Below are 22,682 nucleotides of genomic sequence, written 5' to 3' on the forward strand. Positions count from 1 at the left end.
TTGGGGAAACTCTCTGGACAAATGGGATCATATCAAGTTAAAAAGCTTCTGCACAACAAAGGAAACAATCAACAAAGTGAAGAGATGGCTGGGTGTGGTAGCTCATACCTGTAATTCCAGCACTTTGGTAGGCTGTGGTGGGCAGATCACGAGGTCAGGAGTTCAAGACCAGCCTGGCCAACATGGTGAAACCCTGTCTCTACTAAAAATACAAAAATTAGCCAGGCGTGGTTGTGTGCGTCTGTAATCCCAGCTATTTGGGAGGCTGAGGGAGGAGAATTGTTTGAACCCGGGTGGCAGAGGTTGCAGTGAGCTGAGATGGCACCACTACATTCTATCCTGGGTGACAGAGTGAAACTCTGTCTCAAAAAAACAAACAAAAAACCCACAGAAAATATTTGTAAACTACCCATCTGACAAGGGATTAATAACCAGAATATATAAGGAGCTCAAATAACTCTATAGGAAAAAACCTAATAATCAGATTACAAAATGGGCAAAAGATTTGAATAGACATTTCTCAAAAGAAAACATACAAATGGCAAACAGGCATATGAAAAGGTGCTCAACACCACTGATCATCAGAGAAACATAAACCCAAACTACAATGAGATATCATCTCACTCCAGTTAAAATGGCTTTTACCCAAAAGACAAGCAATAACAAATGCTGGCAAGGATGTGGAGGAAACGGGACCCTTGTACACTGTTGGTGGGAATGTAAATTAACCACTATGGAGAACAGTTTGGAGGTTCCTCAAAAAACTAAAAATAGAGCTACCATATGATCCAGCAATCTCACTGCTGGGTATATACCCAAAAGAAAGGAAATCATTATATCAAAGAGATATCTGCACTCCTATGTTTGTTGCAGCACTGTTCACAGTCACCAAGATTTGGAAGCAACCTAAGTGTCCATCAACAGATGAATGGATAAAGAAAATGTAGTACATATACACAATGGAGTACTATTCAGCCATAAAAAAGAATGAGATCATGTCATTTGCAACAACATGGATGGGACTGGAGGTCATTATGCTAAGTGAAATAAGCCAGGCACAGAAAGACAAACATAACATGTTCTCATGTATTTGTGAGATCTAAAAATGAAAACAAATGAAATCATGGAGACAGAGAGTAGAAGGATGGTTACCAGAGACTGGGAAGGGTAGTGGGGGTTAAAGTGGGGTGGTGGGGATGGTTAATAGTCACAAAAAAAATAGAAAAAATGAATAAGACCTTGTATTTGATAGAAAAACAGGGCGACTACAGTCAATAATAATTGTATCTTTTAAAATAAAAGTGTATAATTAGATTGTTTGTAACACACAGGACAACTGCTTGAGGAGATGGATACCCTATTTTACATGATGTGATTATTTTGCATTGCTTGCCTGTATCAAAATATCTCAAGTACCCCATAAAGATATACACCTACTATGTACCCACAAAAATTAAAGCAAACAAAAAAAATTCCTCTGCCTACCTTGTACTTCTTTTAGGACATATGTTGTATTTTTATTTCCTCTTGTGTTCCTTGTGGTTTACTCACTTCTGAAATTATTTTTCTTTCATTGCTTTCCTCAGCCCTTCTTTCCTCAGCTCTGTCACATGATGTTTAAGTTTTTCTAATTCTGATTTATGACCTCTTTCATGTCTTGTGTCATTTTCTTAATGTCTTTTAGCTTTTTTTTTTTTTTTTTTTTTGAGACAAGGTCTTACTCTGCTGCCCAGGCTGGAGTGCAGTGGTGCAATCTTGGCTCACTGCAGCCTCTGCCTCCCAGGCTCAAGCGATCTTCCCACCTCAGTCTCCTGAGTAGCTGGGATTACAGGTGTGCACCACTATGCCCAGCTAATTTTTGTATTTTTTGTAGAGATAGGGTTTGCCATGTTGCCCAGGCTTCTTTTAGCTTATTTTGATATAGACTGTTACAGTTTTGATCTACAGTTGACCCTTAAACAATCTGAGGGTTAGGGACACCAACCCCTTGGAGCAGTCAAAAATCCACATATAACTTTTGACTCCCCAGTAACTTAACTACTAATAGTCTGCAACGGACTAGATGCCTTATCAGTAACATAAACAGTCGATTACATATATTTGGTGTGCTATATGTATTGTATACTGTATCCTTACAATAAAATAAGCTAAAGAAAATAAGATGTTATAAAGAAAATCATAAGGAAGAGAAAATATATTTACTATTCATTAAGTGGAAGTGGATCATCATAACGGTCTTCATCCTTGTCACACTGAGTAGGCTGAGGAGGAGGAAGAGAAGGAGTTGGTCTTGCTGTCTCAGGGGTGGCAGAGGCAGAGGTGGATGAGGTGGAAGGGGAGGCAGGAAAGGCAGGCACACCTGTGTAACTTTACGGAAATACATTATAATTTCTGTTTGACTTTTTGCTTTTTCATTTCTCTAGTCATGTTTCCATACAGTATCAATCCTTCTTCCACTCTTTGCTTTAGTTTCATTGCTCTTATCATAAAAGGGTCTATGTTGTAAAAGAAGTCAAAAGTAGTCTTGAGTAACTGGAACCCTTCCGCCAGATTGTCTAGTGTCGATTTGTTTCCTGACACTGCTTCTTCTATGTCTTCTTCCTCATGATCTGGCACTGGTTCGGAGGCACTCATCTCCATCAAGTCATCTTTTAATGCCTCTGTTGTGGTATATATTAGGCCCTGAATTTCTCCAAGATCCGTATCTTGACAATGTTCACCCCTCATCTTTTTTGTCATACCCACAAATCTCTTTCATGATTTCCTTTATGGGCTCTGTCATAAATCCCATGAAGACAAGCACATCTGGGCACAATTTTCTCCAGCAGAAACTTGTTTTGAGCTTGATGGCTTTCATGACTTTTTCTGTAACAACAATGGCATCTTGAATGGTATAATCCTTCCAGACTTTCATGATGTTCTCTCTATTGGGGTTCTCTTCCATGATGTTGACAATCCTTTCCATAGAGTATCATGTGTAATCAGCCTTAAAGGTCCTTATGACCCCCAAACTAGAGGCTGAATTAGACATGTTGTGTTTGAGGGCGAGTAGACCACTTTCATGCCTTCAGTGTTGAACTCATGGTGTTCTGGTGGCCAGGGGCATCATCATTCAATATCAAAAGAACTTTTTAAAAGGTAGTCCCTTACTGGCAAGGTACTTCCTAACTTCAGGGAGAAAGTATTGATGGAACCAATCTAGAAAAAGGGTTCTCATTGTCCAGCCCTTTTTGTACAACCAAAAGGCTGGCAGTGGGTGTTTAGGTTAGCAGCTTTATGGTTAGGGGTAGTCTGGATCATAAACCCAACTGCATTGGCACAAAACAGTACAGTTAGCCTATTCCTTTCTGCCTTAAATGCTAGTGCTTACTTCTCTTACTCATAAATGTCTTTTGTGGCTTTTTTTTTTTTTTTTTTTTTTTTTTTTAGACAAGAGTCTTACTCTCTCTCCTAGGCTGAAGTGCAATGGCGCGATCTCGGCTCACTGCAACCTTTGCCTCCTGAGTTCAGCGATTCTCCTGCCTCAGCCTTCCAAGTAGCTGGGATTACAGGCACCTGCCATCACACTCAGCTACGTTTTATATTTTCAGTAGAGATAGGGTTTCACCATGTTGGCCAGGCCAGTCTTGAACTCCTGACTTCAGGTGATCCGCCCGCCTCAGCCTCCCAAAGTGCTGGGATTTCAGGTGTGAGCCACCACGCCCGGCCTTTTGTTGGCTTTTTTTTTTTTTTTCCAGAATAGGTCACTTTTGTCTGCCATAAAACTTGTTCAGGTAGATATCCTTTTTCCTCTCATTTTGTTAAAGACATCTTGGAATTCACCTTCTGCCTCTTGGTCAGAAGAAGCTCCTTCTCCTGTTATCTGGACATTTTTAAAGCCAAACTTTTTTCTAAAATTATCAAACCATCTTTTGCTGGAATTAAATTCTCCAGTTTTAGGTCTTTTACCTTCCTTTTGTTTTAAGTTGTCATATAATAGCTTTGCTTTTTCTCAAATCATAGTAGAGTCTATAGTTCTGCCTTTCTTATAGCCATCCTGTGCCCACATAAAAGCTGCATTTTCAATACAAGACAAAAAAGGTATTTTGCAGGCTAGGCATGGTGGCTCACACTTGTAATCCCAATGACTTAGGAGGCCAACTCAGGAGGACCACTTGAGCCCAGGAGTTGGAGACCAGCTTGGACAACAGAGCAAGACCCCATCTCCATAAATTTTTTTTTTTTAAATTAGCTAGCATGGTGGCATGCACCTGTAGCCCTAGTTACCTGGGAGGTTGAGGCAGGAAGATCCCTTGAGCTCAAGAGTTTGATGTTACCATGAGCTATGATCACTCCAATGCACTTTAGTCTGGACAACAAAGTGAGACACTGTCACTTTAAAAAAAAAAAAAAAGGTAAAAGTATTTCACAAAAAAGTGCAAGGTTTTCACACCTGATGGTATAGCTGCAGTGGCAGCTTCTCCAAAAAATGCTCTCATATATTTATTGAAAACAAGCCAAGCTAGGTGGTAGTCTAAGTAGGCAGCAGTCCCACCTACTCAGGAGGCTAAGGTGGGAAGACTGCTTGAGCCCAGGAGTTCAAGTCCAGCTTGGGGAACATAGTGAGACCCTGTCTCTATTTTTTTTTTTTTTTTAAAGAAACTGTAAGTTTCTTTAAGTGGACTCGTATAGTTCAAATCCATGTTGCTCCAGGGTCGACTGTATCCTATGAGCATATCTTTCTAGGGTACATTCATTATCAGTGCTGATGTTACTCTGCTCCTTATTCTCTTTATTCTTATAATCACCTTGAAACTTCCATTGTTCATTTTAATATAAAATTAGCGTAATAGTGGTCAGAATCAAAATGTACTCATGTATGTTTAAAAAATGCTGACAAATAGAGCCAAGGAAAGCTATGAACAGAGAACTCTCACACTTGTATGCCTGATAACAAAACAATCACAAAGAACTACAAAAGCCACAACCTTGCATAAAGGCCATTGCAACCTTATGCAGGAAATATTAATACTTTTGCAGGGACACCTGTCCAGTCCAACCTTGGACCCTTGTTACTGATCGCTGTAGCCAAGGATAATCATTTCAAAACAATAATGAAATCTTCCCCAATTTTCCTTTAAAACCCTTTCTCTCCCTTTACCTTCCTGAATATGCACATTGTTTCCTACGGCACACGTATGCCTACTGCAATGCCCTATTCCTGAAGAAACATCATTTTCTTTCAGAGAACCTCTCTTTGTTATATAGGGTGACATTAGTTTTTCTAAATGTCAGAGGATATGTCTTTAGAAAGAACGTAGATTTTCTAGTTTCAAAAAGCTCCCTCTTGCATGTTGAAAATCTTGCATGTTGAAGCATGTGGCTTTCTTCCTTAAATTTCTGGCTCTGTTCCTATTCCCTCTTTGTCATGATTGTCCCTGTATCCTGATTAATTTTGATGCCATTCCCAGCAGTTCCACCTGCATGGGAGACTGTCCTAGAAGAGAGCCTTGTCAGATCAGTTTTGAGAGTGTACAGGGGTTAGACTGCTCCTGCCTCTTCCAACCTTCCTGGGGGACCCTTGTACTCACACACTATTGGCTACTTAGGGGATCCTAAGTGCCCTATTCTTGGGAAGCCCTGCCGTCTTCCACACTGTTGGTTTGTTGTTTGTCTTTACCTGTTTGTATTTTGGAATTTAGGTAGATTCCTTGTCACCTACTTTTGTTGTAAATGTTATACAGGATTTTTCTACCGACAGCAATCTTTTCTTTTTTTTTCGAGACTGAGTCTCACTCTGTCACCCAGGCTGGAGTGTAGTGGCACCATCTCAGCTCACTGCAACCTCTGTGTTCCAGGTTCAAGTGATTCTCCTGCCTCAGCCTCCTGAGGAGCTGGGAGGCGTGCGCCATCACGCCTGGCTAATTTTTGTATTTTTAGTAGAGATGGAGTTTCACCATATTAGCCAGGCTGATCTCGAACTCCTGACCTCAAATGATCCGCCCACCTCAGCCTCCCAAAGTGCTGGGATTATAGGCGTGAGTCACAATACCTGGCTACCTGACAGCAATCTAAATAGAATGATTATCAAGGTACCAGTTCTAAGTATCAGCACGGAAAATTACAAGTCCTAAAAATATAAATTCCCTTTGACTCTACAATCCTAATTCTGGGATTTATCCTGAAGAAATAATATCATTAGGTAAGTGAAAAAAATATGTGCATATGAAGCTGCTCTGGTCGGGCCTTAGGGTGCTTCCCCCCAATCTGCTCATTTTTAACTCTTGCTTTTACTGTTAAGTATTGCCCCCAGTGATATCTTATCTGGAATCGTGAAACTGTCCAGTCCTGTTAAGTTTGAATAATCAACTAATATATAACTAACAAAATGTAAAGATACATACCTTCAAATGTTGGTCCATAAATCGACTCTCCATTATCTCCTTTTCCATACACTATATCTGAGAAATAGCAATAAATAAACATTTGAATTTTGAGATGAAAAGATTTAGGATGCAGTAATGACAGGGAAAAAATGTTGCTTTAAATGATGATTCCAAGGCTGAGGTGGGATGATCACTGGAGCCCAGGAGTTTGAGACCAGCCTGAGCAACATAATGAGACTCTATCTCCATTAAAAAAAAAAAAAAAAAAGGAATCAGCCAGGTATGGTAGCTCATGCCTATAATCCCAGCACTTTGGGAAGCCGAGGTAGGCAGATCACCTGAGGCCAGGAGTTCGAAACCAGCCTGGCCAACACAGTGAAACCCCGTCTCTACTAAAAATACAAAAATTAGCTGGGCATGGTGGCATGTGCCTGTAATCCCAGCTACTAGGGAGGCTGATGCAGGAGAATTGCTTGAACTCAGGAGGCGGAGGTTGCAGTGAGCCGAGATTGCGCCGTTGCACTCCAGCCTGAGCAACAAGAGTGAAACTCCATCTCAAAAAAAAAAAAAAAAAAAAGAATACAATATGATTCCACTTATACCAATGAATAAAGTTACCTAATTGTTCAATATCCATACTACAAAAAATTACTATAATAATTTCACTTGTATTTTGTAAGCACTTTTACATTCATAATGCAAACTTTTGAAAGGATGAAGCATTAAATTATAATTGTGGCCACAATTTTTCAAAAGTATGTTCACATAAATCCTGCTTACTTCATAAATTATTCCACAGTCCATCGTGCTTTTCTGAAATTAAGATTAAACTAAGAGGCTAAAACAGGAAAAGTAAGTTATTTTTAGAATATGTATAAAAAATGGAACCAGGCGTGGCGACTCACACCTGTAATCCCAGCATTTTGGGAGGCCTAAGCAGGCAAATCACTTGAGGCCAGGAGTTTGAGACCAGCCTGGCCAACATGGTGAAACCTGTCTCTACCAAAAATACAAAAATTAGCTGGGTGTGGTGGCTGGTGCCTGTAATCCCAGCTACTTGGGAGGCTGAGGCAGGAGAATCGCTTAAACCCAGGAGGTGCAGCTTGCAGTGAGCCAAGATCGCGCCACTGCACTCCAGCTGGGGTGACAGAGCAAGACTCCATCTCAAAAAAAAGAAAAAAAGAAAAAGAATATGAATAAAAAATACGTGCTGCAAACAGAATTCATGTTTAAAATTTCATATCCTGTAGTGATAACTCATTTATTTACCTAGTGTATTGGAAATAAAGTTTCGTATAATGTAACAAGTTTTTTTTCAGGTGTTCACATGCTATGCATATTTTGGTTTAGGCAATGCTCCCACTATAAAAAGACTCCATGAACAACTTATTTTTTATCTATCCACAGCTAAAAGAGGAGCAAAGCTAAGAGTGGGCTCTGAGGTCTGTCCTCTCTCCCCCATCCTCCCCATCAGTATCTCTCTACGAACTTCAGCTCTACTCCGCTCCCTCCTTTAATACAGTGCTCAATAAATGTTTATTGAAGGACTACGCTTTTTAAAGTCAGTATGAGCAATTTACCTAGAATAAAAGTGTGTGTGCTATTTTTCAAAGAAAACTGATGCAACATCAAGCATGTAAAAAGAATTTATCCCAGAAAGCCCATGCAGCATTTAAATTATACTATTTCGAAAGCTGGCTCAGAAGTTAATTGATAAGCCTTATTAAGTCTCCACCCCGACTCACCTAACACTCAGCCACAGTTCACTACACAGCCCCAGGCAACTCTCGAAAGGAAGCTGTCATGGCTGAAGGCTAAATCTGGAAATGGGGAAGCTGAGGGCCCCCCCTCATCAATTCCTTCAGATCCTAGGGGTTGGTTCTCTCAGGGAACTCCGCCCAGGTGGTCTTCTCCCCTGCCAACTTATCTACCCATTGGTCACATTCCTTTACCCCCTCCCTCCCACACTCACCAACATTACTCTTGTCCTCTGCTTCAGATCTCATAGGTGAATATTTTATATTGACACCATTTCAATCTGTATTTACTATTCTTTTTTTGTGGCCACAGTCCACCCTCTTGAATTCAGCCCTGTATATCTGATATTATTGCTATACTTCTGACAACAAATTCAGAGTGCCGAATACTGGTTTAAGCAAACTTTAAAGTCAGATGATTTTGATGAAAATGTTGATGTTGGTTACTTTTTCCAAGACTGTTTGCTTATCTGTATAAACAGGGATAATGGTAACTGCCTCACAGGTAGCTCTGAGGATGAAATGAAATAACACAGGTAGAGCACTCGGGCAGTGCCTGGCAGAATGTCATGCCCATGTAGCATCACATGCTTCTAGAATGCCCCCTCTCATTATCATCATCTTCATCATTCTGCTCAATATGATGATGATGATAATAAAATGCATTAAATTTATCTCAAAAGATCCTTCTGAACTCACACTGAAGAAATGTCTTATGAATAGAGGAAATGTGGTAAGGGCCTTCGGTGTTCTAGTTCTATTTGATGATATAAAACAACTCATTCTGGAGAAGAGCTCTGAATGCACAGAATGTGGCCAGGTACGGTGGCTCATGCCTGTAATCCCAGCAGTTTGGGAGGCCGAGGTGGGAGGGTTGCTTGAGGCCAGGAGTTCAAGACCAGCCTGGGCAATATAGTGAGACCCTGTCTCTACAAATTTTTTTTTTCGAGACAGAGTCTTGATCTGTTGCCCAGGCTGGAGTGCAATGGCACCATCTTGGCTCACTGCAACCTCCGCCACTCGGGTTCAACCAATTCTCCTGCCTCAGCCTCCTGAGCAGCTAGGACTACAGGCACGTGCCACCACGCCCAGCTAATTTTTGTATTTTTAGTAGAGATGGGGCTTCACCATATTGGCCAGGCTGGTCTCAAACTCCTGACCTCATGATCCACCTGCCTTGGCCTCCCAAAGTGCTGGAATTACAAGCGTGAGCCACCGTGCTCAGCCTACAGAAATTTTTAAAACTTAGCTGGTCATGGCGGCATGTGCTGGTAATCCCTGCTACTTGAGAGGCTGAAGTGGGAGGAGTTCAAGGCTGCAGTGAGACCTATGATCATGCCATTGCATTCCAGCCTGGGTGATAGGCTAAGACCCATGCCTATATTCCCAACACTTTGGTAGGGCTGAGGCAAGAGGATTGAGTCTTTGAGTCCAGGAGTTCAGGACCAGCCTGGGCAACATAGAGAGACCCTCTCTTTACAAAAAATTTTTTTTAATTTGCCAGGCATGGTAATGTGTGCCTGTAATTCCAGCTACTTCGGAGGCTGAGGTGGGAAGATCACTTGAGTCCGGGAGGTTGAGGCTGCAGTGAGCTGTGATTGTGCCACTGCTCTCAGCCTGAGCAACAGAACAAGACCCTGTCTCAAAAAAAAGAATGTGGGAATGCCTTCATTTCTCTCGAATCCATTCAAAGTCACATAATAATACACACTGGAGGTGGACCTTATAAATATAAAAACACATACTTGATTAGAACCCTAGTAGTTGGAAAAACACAGAAAAGTTCATTTAGACAATTAATTTAAAAGTCGTGTGAAAACTCGTACTGGAAAGAAATCCTATAGATGTAAGTCAAATGGAAAGCCTGAAGCATATTAATTATTTTGTAATGCTCGAGAAAATTCCCAACATGAATGAAATGTTTTATGAGTTATAAACATATTGCGCTTATCAAAGCAGCTCATTCTGTTTTTATTTGTTTTTACTACTTTCATTCATATCTCTTTACCTTCAGCCAACTCACACCATAGCAACGCTCATTCTTAAAGAGAATCTCTAGACTATGGATTTCCACTTTTTTTTACAAGGGAAAGCTGAGGTAAGAATTCGGTATGTTTTCTTTAAGCAATAATACATGAGTTCAGCCGGGCACGGTGGCTCACGCCTGTAATCCCAGCACTTTGGGAGGCCGAGGTGGGCAGATCACGTGAGGTTGGGAGTTCAAGACCAGTCTGGCCAAAATGGTGAAACCCCATCTTTACTAAAAATACAAAAAGTTAGCTGGGCATGGTGGAGCTTGCCTATATCCCTGCTACTTGGCAGGCTGAGGCAGGAGGATCACTTGAACCCCAGAGGTGGAGGTTGCAGTGAGCTGAGATGGTGCCATGTAATCCAACCTGGATGACAAAGCGCGACTCTGTCTCAACATAATAATAATAATATAATATATGAGTTCAATAGGTACTTTTTTTTTCTAAAGCCAGTTAATAAAATTTTCCTCTATCCATTTTAAAGTGTGTTGGATGTATGGGTGAAATGAAATGTATTTCTAATATATAGGTAGGTTTAATTGTTAATAGTTGGGTAATTGTTCTGTGACTAATGGGCTATTGAAAAATGAATCTTTGTTAAGTGCTTGAATTTTCTTACATCCTCGCCCATTTTATATATATATCTTTTAGTCTTATGTAAAACATGATCATTTTTGTGTAAAAGAGTTTGTTTCATTTTCTTTGATTAACAAAGAGTTGGTGTTGATTTTTTTTTTTTTTTTTTTGAGACAGAGTCTCGCTCTGTCACCCAGGCTGGAGTACAGTGGTGCAATCTCGGCTCACTGCAAGCTCTGCCTCCCAGGTTCACGCCATTCTCCTGCCTCAGCCTCCCGAGTAGCTGGGACTACAGGCACCCGCCACCACGCCCGGCTGATTTTTTGTATTTTTAGTAGAGATGGGGTTTCACCATGTTAGCCAGGATGGTCTTGATCTCCTGACCTCGTGATCCGCCCGCCTCGGCCTCCCAAAGTGCTCCCAAATTACAGGCGCGAGCCACCGCGCCGGGCCGACTTTTTTAATCCTTCTGAAGGAAGTAGGCCTCGAGGGAGCCCAAGGGAGAATCCAACCAAAGTGGTAGAACGACTTGCTATCTTAACTTTGGACTTTCAAAATGCAGAGAATGTATGTTTCCTGTTTAACCATCTATTTTCCTTCTTTCTCTGTCTTTCTTCCTTCTTTTCTTTCTACAAGTATTTATTAAGCACCTACTATATCTCAAACACTGTTGTAGTACCTGGGATACCATAGTGAATAAAATAGATAAAAATTTCTGCCCCCATGGAATTTAGAGGAACAGACAATAAACAAATGAACTCAGAAACATATGGTAGTATGTCTAATGATGAAAAGTGCTAGGAAGAAAGATAAAGCAAGGTAAGGAGTAGGAGGGTGGAAGGAGGGGTGAGCAGAGTGTGTGGAGAGAAAGATGGCAGTTTCATATAGGATGGGACGGTAAGGCCTTGCTGAGATAAACTCTGGGCAATAATCAGAAACAAGGGATACCTGCAGGAACAGGTTGGGTGATGTGTGCCCCAGGCAAAATAAACGAGGCCTCAGGGCCCATGTATGCTTGATGTGCTTAGGCGGCAGCCAGAGCCCGTGTGTGCAACAGAGTGTGTAAGACGTCAGAAGATAAGTTGTGGGGAGAAGGGACAGGCAGTGTCCACTGGGTAGAGCCTGTTAGTCCCAAAGGGCAAGCAACAGTGCCTGGAGGCATCCTAAAGCACAGCACAAAACCACATTTAGCTCCTGCCCTCCAACATTCTACATAGTCCCGTGGTATCAAAGGCATGTGAACCAGAGCAACTTCATCTTGAATAGGAGCTGGGTAAAATGAGGCTGAGACCTACTGGGCTGCATTCCCAGATGGTTATTGCATTCTGAGTCACAGGATTAGATAGGAGGTCGGCACAAGATACAGGTCATAAAGACTTTCTGATAAAACAGGCTGCAGTAAAGAAGCCAGCTAAAACCCACCAAAACCAAGATGGCGATGAGAGTGACCTCTGGTCGTCCTCACTGATATACTCCCATTAGTGCCATGACAGTTTAAAAATGCCATGGCAATGTCAGGAAGTTACCCTACATGGTCTCAAAAAGGGAAGCATGAATAATCCACCTTTAGCATATAATCAAAAAATAGCCACAAAACTGGGCAACCAGCAGACCTCGGGGGCTGCTGTGCCTTCAGAGTAGCCATTCTTCTGTTCCTTTACTTTCCTAATAAACTTACTCACACTTTACTCAACAAACTCGCCCTGAATTCTTTCTTGTGAGAGATTCAGGAACCCTCTCTTGGGGTCTGGATCGTGGAAACTGTACATCTGTAGGGAGAGAGGATGTTTCCAGAGCTTGGCACTTTTAACACACCAGGTCATTGAATCCTCACCACATCCTGTGATATTCTTATCATTATCCCCATTTGATGATTAAGCAACTGATTCAGAGAGGTTCAGTGGCATATCCAAGATGGTATAACTTACATGAATCAGAGCTTGGCTTTGAATCTAGCAATCCCACTTTTTCCTAAGCCATCCTTAACATTGCTGCCTCACTGTTTGAAAACATGACCCAAGACCTGGGCACTTTACTATTTGGAAATTTTACTTTAAATAAATAAAAACACAAACAAATAATACGACCTACTTTTCCCAGATCTTGCAAGGGTGGTGGGAGCTAAGCAAAACCAAAAATAAAACGAAACAAAAGAACGCAGCATCTGAGGCTGGGTGTGGTGGCTCATGCCTGTAATCTCAGCACTTTGGGAGGCTGAGGCGGGCGGATCACCTGAGGTCAGGAGTTCAAGACCAGCCTGACCAACATGGCAAAACCTGTCTCTACTAAAAAAATAGAAAAATTAGCCGAGTGTGGGGGTGGGCCCCTGTAATCCCGGCTACTAGGGAGGCTGAGGCAGGGAGAACTGCTTGAATCCGGGAGGTGGAGCTTGAAGTGAGCTGAGATCGTGCCACTGCACTACAGCCTGGGCGACAGAGTGAGACTCCGTCTCAAAAAAAAAAAAAAAGAACACAGCATCTGAAAGCCTAGCACATGAGAGTCAACACTGAACTCAGTGTCAGGAGCCCCTAATATTAACGGGCCCCCTTGAGAAATGTTTTATACTAACAAAAAATGGAAAACCATCTAAATGTTCACCAATGGGAAATTAATTAAACTGGTATAGCAATATGATAAAAAAAAAAAAAAAAACCTAGGCAGACGCTAAACGTTTTGTATGTTTATGTTCATTGGCATAGTTAGATCGATACCACATATTCAGTGGAAAGACACAAAATGGAAAAACACTTGAAAGTGAGGTTAGATAACAATACTTGTGGTATGATCTCATTGTGGAGAAACCAAAGGGAAATTAACATGCAGGATGCTCAGAATATATCTCTGTTTTTCTCCTCATCAGCATCAGAATGTTCCAGATCATACAAAAAATGGTCAACACCAATTTAAGCTTCTCAATGTGTCATCGAGTTCAAGCAAATCTCCTTTGACACTAAGCCAATTATTTGTAAATTGCTGCCTGGTTGCTCCCTATGGAATATCCCCCAAAAGGCACCCAAAATTTAATTCCATGCTTTTAATCAGACACCTAGTCTATGTAAAACCAAAGGACTGACCTGAAAAGAAAGCGAACATAGAAACCAAACTCCTTTAGACATTACTTTTTTTTTTTTTTTTTTTTTTGAGACAGAGTCTCGCTCGGTCGCCCAGGCTGGAGTGCAGTGGCACGATCTGGGCTCACTGCAAGCTCCGCCTCCCAGGTTCACGCCATTCTCCTAGCTCAGCCTCCTGAGTAGCTGGGACTACAGGCACCCGCCACCGCGCCTGGCTAATTTTTTGTATTTTTAGTAGAGACGGGGTTTCACCGTGGTCTCGATCTCCTGACCTTGTGATCCGCCCGCCTCCGCCTCCCAAAGTGCTGGGATTACAGCACTATGTCTAGTGCGCCCGGCCTAGACATTACTTTTTACATGTAATAATGTAACATGTTTGGTGAGAAACAAGTTGTTTTCCATTTATTATATTTTCAAATTCCCACTCTTAGTATACTTATTAAAACCACTGTACTTCTAAGTATTATGTATTTAGGTAAGCATTTAAAATTGGTGAAAATAAAATTGGTAAAATACAATGTCACCCTACTCTCTTATGTCATTTTTGAATTTGGAATATTCCTGGTAACATAAATTAGATTTACTTATTTTAATAATTAGAGTGTTTTTTAAAGAATACAAATATCTTACTTCATTATTTGGCTATATAAAGCATAATTATTCTTTAAATATGTCTAATTTTAAGTATATCTAATTCTACATACATTTCATAAAGATAAACGAAAGTCTGGACCTTCTCATTTAAATGATATTGCAGTTAAGTTGTATTTAACATTTTAAACTTACCCCCTCCTTGTATCCAGCCATTCCGTACTATTCGATGAAAAATGGAATCTTTGTAATGTAGTCTTATGCCACGTTGAGAAAACCCTGCTTTGCCTGTGCACAAGACCTGAAAATTTTTACATGTTTTGGGACATACATCACAGTATAGCTACAAAATAAAGACAAAAGGTTTCAAAGATTAAATATTTAACACTCCAACAGTTATAGATCCTACCCCCACAAACTTATTAAAAAAAAAAAAGTCTTACCTCAAAAATCAATCTTCCAATTGGAGAAGAATCAATACAAATGTCTAAAAACACAAAATCATGCTGTGAAGAGTAAGAAGAAACATATAATGAAGGTCAAAGTCTTATAAAAGTTTTTAGAAATGACCAAAAATATAGCAGATGCAATATTTTTAGTGATAAGATTTCAATAACATTACCATTGGATAATATTACAGTAAAATTAAGTGAATGACTTGTATTAGTTTATTTCATTTTATTGAGTTTTTACAACCCACTTTACACATTTTAATTTTTACTATTGTATTTATTTATTTATTTTTGAGACAGGGTCTGGCTCTGCCCCCAGGCTGGGGTGCAGTGGTACCATCTCAGCTCATTGCAGCCTCAACCTCCTGGGCTCAAGTGATCCTCCCACCTCAGCCTCCCAAGTAGCTGGAACTACACACATGCACCACTACCAGGCCTAGCTAATTTTTGTATTTTTGGTTGAGCTGGGATTTCACCACGTTGCCCAGGCTGGTCTCGAACTCCTGAGCTCAAGGGATCGCCTACCTTGACCTCCCAAAGTGCTGGAATTACAGGCATGAGCCACCGCCACACCTACCCAACACTACACATTTTTAAAACCGTTCAGTAGTGAAAGTTCTGGAAAACATTAACCTATCTCATAGGGGTGAAACACATGGCCAAGCTATCTACCACATTACAACTAGGTGTGGAAATAGCCACACCTAGTGTGGGGAAGAAAACAGCCCAGGGATTCTTCTCTACTTCTCTTCTTTCCTGAATATTTTTGGGAAGGATCCATCATGAACACCATGGATTTGGTTACTGTGCGTCCTGGATTTTCAGAGACAGCACAGATTAGCTCTAACCAGAGCTAACCAGAGCCAGGCCACATCTGTTCTGAGTGGGAAAATCAGGTCCCTACATCCACAGCAGGTGTAGCACCAGAGATAGGGAAGAGAAGGATGCTGGGCTTTCAAGTTACATACAGTAATACCCTCACGTGCACAGATGCCCCCAGCTTGTCTTCACTTGATATCCTTTCTGGTAGAGAAAAACATCTGTGAGACCTTGTCTAGCCCTATAAAGAGGCATTCAAAATGAAAATGCTAGTTTCAACACAATAGCATTCATTTAGGGGCCAAAGCACATTTAATGGAGTACATTTCAAATCTTGGGCACCAATCTCCTACATTAAAATGCCACCTTGGCTCATGCCTGTCATCCCAGCACTTTAGAAGGCCAAGGTAGGTGGCTCGCTTGAGCCCAGGAGTTTGAAATCAGCCTGGGCAACATGGGGAGACTGTCCTTACAAAACAATTAAGAAATTAGCTGGGCATGGTGGCATGTGTCTGTAGTCCCAGCTACTTGGGAGGCTAAGGCAATAGGGTCACCTGAGCCCAGGGAGGTTGAGGCTGCAGTGAGCTATGATTGTGCCACTGCACTCCAGCCTGGGCAACAGAGGGAGACCCTATCAAAAAAAAAAAAAAAAAAAAAAGCCACCTTATTGAGCAAGGTGCATAACTTGTCCTGTCCTCTTTCTTAAGAATTTAGGAAACAAATGAAATTAAATATATCATATTTTTCATGTCACTCTAACTTTTCTTTTAATGAAAAGACTGAAATAATATTGTGCTATCTGGCATCTAGCAATGAAATGTTCCATCCATACTAATTAGAATTAATTTGTGCCTCTCAGCTTCTGTACTACAAGTTTTTAAGTATAAAACAGAACAGTGTAACTAAAGAGTAGGAGGCATAATATATTAAACTTCAGAGGCTCAGGAGGATAAAGAGGATATATTGGAACTCGTGGTTGACTTAGGAAACGGACTTACAGTCCATTCAGGCACCACTAAACTTCCCCGTGCATCAAGATGCTATCTTTATGAGGTAGTCCAGAATAGATAATCCTGAGAACGCCAATAAAAGAGTTCAAATGAATGCAACGCAAGGTAATGTCCCAGTCACCTAGCAGCCAAACAGGCAAGCATGTTTATCTACCACATGGTTCTAACTGGAAGTAAACAAATCCTGGGTTTTATTCAGCAACAAAAGTCCACTCTCTATGTGAAAAAATCTAAGGATTGTCTCTGGAATGCTTCATGACTATCCTTTATCCTCACTGCCATGAATTATTTCTGGCTTTCATTAAGTCTAACCCATGTTGCTATCCAATCTCCTGCTCCCAAGCTCTCCCCTACTCCAGCCTGCATCTGCACAGACCTAAACATTTCTCCAGAAGAGCAAAGAGGATTATATCATACTCTTTATGGAAAGTTCTGTTTCCATAAAGTTCTGTTTCCTTGTGGATAAAATCTAACTCCTTCGTTCAGATGGACAATAAATCATAATCCAGCCTCAAATTTTCTTTAGGATCTATTGGATTTTTTTTCCTAATTAAAATCTGAGTACCCTTCCTATCTGGGGAACTCCTCACAGGGTCCCACCACCTTCACTAGACCCTAAAGAGGCCAGATTCTCCCTCTCCCCATGCTGAGAGCACCAGGGTTTGGAAATATGACCTAGGCTTGCCAGCTAGGTGCTCCTGCCTGGGCTTAGGGTCTCCAGAGAGTGATGGAAAGACAATGAAGCATCGAACAGTTAATCTCATTGAAGGTGGCGGTGTGAACAAAGGCCAGCAGTGCCATGGCAGTTCCCTGGCAGCACATCCCTGCAGTGTGACTCTGGCCATGTCTTCCTGCTGCCAGGCCTCGTTGGTTCCCACCTGTTTTCCAAAGCTGTTGTCCAGCTTTCCTGTCAATTGTGAGATAACAGCACCCTTTCAATACACACCTTTTTACCTTCAATCAATCAGAGGAGTCTGGTAATGCTGGCACCAAGAATCTTGACTGAAACTCATCTTCCCAGCTTCATTCCCCACAAATTCTGGCCTCCTTGCTGTCCCCCTGCCATTCCCAGGGCATGTACTGCTAGACTCCTGACCCTTTGGGAATTAACTGTTTGAACATTAAATGCCTCCCCACACCCCAGAGTTTCCAGTATTTTCAAAGTGCACTGTTTATTCAATCAAACATGCACTGAGCACCTATTATGTTTCAGGTCTGTTTGAGCAGTGGTTCAACAAGGATGAATGAGACAAGGCCTTTGCCTTTGCACAGCTCAGATCTTAGCACTGGTTCACTGTGGGCACAGGCTGCCATGGGCATGAAATGATTTTCTGCACAATGCAGATGTTGCTACCAGAAGGTTTCTGAGCAGAACTGCAAAGTCCCTCCCCTCCTATTGCCATCGCTTCCTGATAGCTCTCTCTCACCCCTGGACCTCAAGCTTCATGACTATCCTCTGCCACTGGAAACCTCCCCACTGGCACAGCCTGTCTGGGGTTGCTCTTGCCAACTATGTGTTCATGCTTTTTTTTTTTGAGATGGAGTCTTGCTCTGCACCAGGCTGGAGTGCAGTGGCGCGATCTCGGCTCACTGCAACCTCCACCTCCCAGGTTTAAGCGATTCTTCTGCCTCAGCCTCCCGAGTAGCTGGGATTACAGGCACACACCACCACGCCCAGCTAATTTTTGTATTTTTAGTAGAGACAGCATTTCACCATGTTGGCCAGGATGGTCTTGATCTCTTGACCTTGTGATCCGCCTGCCTCGGCCTCCCAAAGTGCTGGGATTACAGGCATGAGATACCGCACCCAGCCTGTGTTCATGCTTTAAAATGTCACCTTTCTTCAATCAACTTTCCATTGTCTTAGCTCAGTAGCTCTTGCCTAGATGTTGGACAGTCTTAATTTAAATATTTCACACTCAAGATAAATGGATGATAGGTTTTACCTTCTCTGAGGGGGTGGTCTTTGTATTTAAAATAGATTATTCATGCACATAAATCTCTAATGGGAAGTAGAAATGCCTGTACAGAGACGATTTCCCTGTGCAGCCCAGGTGCTGTGAGGCACACTTGCTTTACATACCACCATATTATAATCTTTTGCAAATGGAAATGAAACTAGGCTTTAAACTTGGTCTCCTACTTTTTTACAATCTCCTTCGTTAGGATGTCAATGATTAATGCTGAATCAATATAAAGGGTCAAAGATTCCATGACTTTTCTTTAAAAATTAGTATAACTTGCCTTGGTATCTCTTAAGAATTTTGTGGAAAAATCCTCAGTGAGTGCATCATAAAGTGCAGAGGGTTTAATGTCAACTATATCCCACACCTCGTGGGCCCATTTCTGTAGACCCAATGCATCACCCAGGAACTGACCATTAACAAAAGACATCACAGAGGAGGAATATTCCCAGGTTTCATTTTTGAGTTCCTGTAAGGGAAAAGGACAAAAAAAAAGAAAAAAAGTAAGAAGTGGGGGAAACTTGCTAAACCCATAAGCCAGAGCTTGGGATCAACTCTAGGTCTGAATTTGTCAACTCTAATATTGAATCTTTTAAAAATAATTTTTAAACATTTTTATCGTCCTTTAGAATTTTGCTCTCAGAAATAATTTAAGAAAATTTTTAAGAATCTGACATCACAAAGCAAAGAATGATCTAAAAAGTAATCACAAAAATGTTACAAATGAAAAAAAAAATTTATCTGAGGAATGTGAGCCCCTTTAAATGATCATGCCCAGAAAGGCATTTAAAATATAATAGCAGTCATTTCTCACTCCCCCTGGAGCTAAATAATTACCTCCACTTACTATGTGGGCTCTAGGCTGACACGAAATAGCCATAAAAAGCCATCCACCCTATAGTTCAACAACATACAGCCAATTGCTAACCAATGTTATTTCTGAAAATCAATGACAATTCCTGACCAACAGCTTTTGTAATCGCCCCCTCTTCTGATTTATTCTTTTTTCTTTAAACACTTGAGCCTCTATTTTGTTCTCTGGAGCACTTCCCAAGGCAACTTGGAAATGTGTCCTGGGCTGCAGTCCTCAACCTTGGCCCAGATAAACACTCTATATTAATTTTGTTTCAGCTTCTTCCTTTTAGGTTGACACATTAATAGAAAGATAAATGGTAATCTGGTAACAAAAATCATCGTGAGCCTGGCATACTTGTTATATTAACTTGCAAACAAAATTCAGTCTCTGTCTTCATTCCTAAAGCACATTTTACTGTGTGCATACTTGGAAAGGATAGGAGGTCCAGGTAAGACATGGGGTTCAATGTAAAGGACTGTGAAAATGGTTTTTGGGTGACGTGGGGCTTAAGGTTAGGAAATGACTTATGAGGGTCAACAGGGATTTCTGTGGCACAATCAGGAGCAGTGAGGAAAAAAACTCACCTTCCTTAGCACTGCGTCTTCAGCCCCTCAAAATGCAGTGTATTAACGTTTTCATCAACACAACGCTGATGGCAAACCTTCTAAATCTCCAGTGGGCTTGAGGGATGCCCCCTCCGAGGAGATCTGGTTTATTATTACCCAGTATCAGCTAGGCAAACCATGAATAATTTGGAACAGCTATGCTCAAACTTTTGTGGGCAATGAGAATCACTGAATCTGAAATTCTCATTGATCTCAGATTCTCAGAATCACAGAATTTGAGTTTCCTCTCCCCTTCCCCCAATACTCTGATTCTAGGATGGTGCCTGAGAATTTGCACTTATTTATTTATTTGTTTTATGGAGATGGGGTCTCACTATATTGCCTAGGCCGGTCCTGAATTCCTGGGCTCAAGATCCTCCCACCTCAGCCTCCCAAAGTGTTGGGATTACAGGTGTGAGCCACTGTAACCCGCCAGAATGTGCATGTCTAACAACCTCCTAGGAGGTGCTGGTGCTGCTGCTCTAGAGACTACAATTGGAGAAATACTAGTTTGGGGAACAGTTTACATTCAGCTTGCCAACTTGCTTCATTCTCCTCTGGAGGTTTAATATCCTATTGCTTGCTTCCTATGCCCTTAACAAAACCTGCTTCTAGGCAGAGAAGAGACTTGCCTATGCTGAACTATAAATCACTGATAGAGCCAGTGGGTCAATACTTCCTGTAGTGTTTAAATTTATCAGTGTTATCATATTTTACAGGACCCCAAACTTTCTTTCTTTTTCCTTTTTTTTTTTTTGAGACCGAGTCTTGCTCTGTCGCCCAGGCTGGAGTGCAATGGCGTGATCTCAGCTCACTGCAACCTCCACTTCCTATATTCAAGCAATTCTCCTGCCTCAGCCTCCCGAGTAGCTGGGATTACAGGCACCCGCCACCATGCCCAGCTAATTTTTGTATTTTTAGTAGAGATGGGGTTTCGCCATGTTGGCCAGGCTGGTCTTAAAACTCCTGACCTCAGGTGATCCACTCGCCTCGGCCTCCCAAAGTGTTGGGATTACAGGCGTGAGCCACCACACTCTGCCAGGACCCAAAACTTTCTAAACAGGAGAAAAAAATGTCACTATGAATATTTTAGCTAGCTTGGTAGGAGAAATGCAGTAGAAAGTATGTTTTATTTGGAGGCTAAAGATGTAAATGCCTTCCTCTGTCTCCTCCATACTTAGAGAGGCGTCCTCGCCTGCCTCAAGTGAACAGCATGGACCCGATAGTTTCTAGGGCCTTCAGCACTAAGAGTATGAGGCTGCCTTCTTTGCAGCAGAGGGACCTTCCCAATGGCCCTGAAACCATCCCCTTAGGGTGGCACTACATTCTGCTGAAGCCTAAGGCCAGTTGAACCTAATGAGTTCAGAGAGACCAAATATGCTAAGAAGCACTACTTAAGACACAAGACAAAATGCTTACATTGATGAAGGACAAGGGAGCCCCTGAGAAGGAAGAAAAGGTTAAGGTGACAAACAGCCAGCGGAGGAGGGAGGGAGGGGGATGAAAGGAAGGATAAGGAATATCACAGGTGGAACAAAGCAGCAATGATGAACTGGAAAGCCTCATTCAAGACCCATGAGAGAGGCAGCAGGAAGAGAACACAAAACATCTTGAGGTAACCCAGGCTGAAAGGGGAGGGAAACTGGGGAATAGAATCCACACCAATTTCCTAGAGTCCAGTGGGAATTCAAAAGACAAGTGGGCGCAAACCACAAACCAGGAGATCATAGTTTTCCTGTGGGTGGAGAGCATGACACTGGTAGGCCACATAGTAAGTTTGATAAAAAAGAAAAAAAAAAAGTATTGTTTTATGTTAGGGTGACCAACAGTTGTGATCTGCCTAGGACTAGCCTACTTTTAGCACTGAAATTCCCACATCCTAGGACACCCCTCCATCCCAGGCAAACCAGGACTGTTTCTCACCAAGTTGTTGGAAGGATTATAATTTATGTATATAAGCTGGGCACAGTGGCTCACAACTGTAATCCCAACACTTTGGGAGGCCAAGGCAGGTGGGTTGCTTGAAGCCAGAAGTTTGAGACCAGCCTGGACAAAATAGCGAGACCCTGTTTCTACAAAAAAAGAAAAATATATATATATATATGTGTGTGTGTCTCTCTCTCTCTCTCTCTGTGTGTGTGTGTGTGTCTCTGGAATAGTGTCTGTCATATAAAAAGCAGCAGCGTAAGTGTTTGGTTCTATTTGAATTCCAGTGAAAATCTTTTAAGGCTATGAACATGTAAGGCTTAACAAATGGTATTCTTATTCAGTCTTGCACTGTTCATGTGACTGAACAGAGAATGAAGTGGTCTCATAAAGCCGCGCTGCCTCCATGATAATCACAGGATCACAGGACATCCTTGTGCAACCCAGCACAGAACAATAGAAACTGCTCTGGTTAAGGGAAATGAGGTTTCATCAGCCATGGGGGAGAGGGGGTAGGGCAGGGAAACTAGGACTAGGACCATCTACAAGACTAGACCAGGGGTGACAAGCATCCCACCCTCCCCAACACAAGATATTGCTAAGCCAGGATGCCACCTTAGCATCCTTCTTATCACATGCTCCAGGCAGCACTACCAACTG

General features: G+C 41.7%; 1 protein-coding gene across 10 annotated transcripts in view; it reads right to left on the reverse strand.

Annotated features, from left to right (window-relative positions):
* Nucleotides 1-22,682, reverse strand: part of PPIL6 (peptidylprolyl isomerase like 6) — a 46,714-nt gene that overhangs the window by 18,285 nt on the left and 5,747 nt on the right. For 5 of the 10 annotated variants that reach the window (XM_045391679.3, XM_045391680.3, XM_005551560.5 and 2 more), the window contains 4 exons: nt 18,916-19,104; nt 14,834-14,896; nt 14,586-14,733; nt 6,384-6,440 (listed from right to left, as the gene is read on the reverse strand). In XM_045391679.3, coding sequence (XP_045247614.2) covers nt 6,384-6,440; nt 14,586-14,733; nt 14,834-14,896; nt 18,916-19,104 — 457 coding nt within the window. Of the gene's footprint in view, nt 1-6,383; nt 6,441-14,585; nt 14,734-14,833; nt 14,897-18,915; nt 19,105-20,075; nt 20,200-22,682 lie in introns of those variants that run through there. The other 5 variants (XM_074036872.1, XM_074036871.1, XM_065543211.2 and 2 more) reach the window with 3 other exon arrangements.

Source organism: Macaca fascicularis, chromosome 4 (assembly GCF_037993035.2).
Source record: "Macaca fascicularis isolate 582-1 chromosome 4, T2T-MFA8v1.1".
NCBI classification, from domain to species: Eukaryota; Metazoa; Chordata; class Mammalia; order Primates; family Cercopithecidae; genus Macaca; species Macaca fascicularis.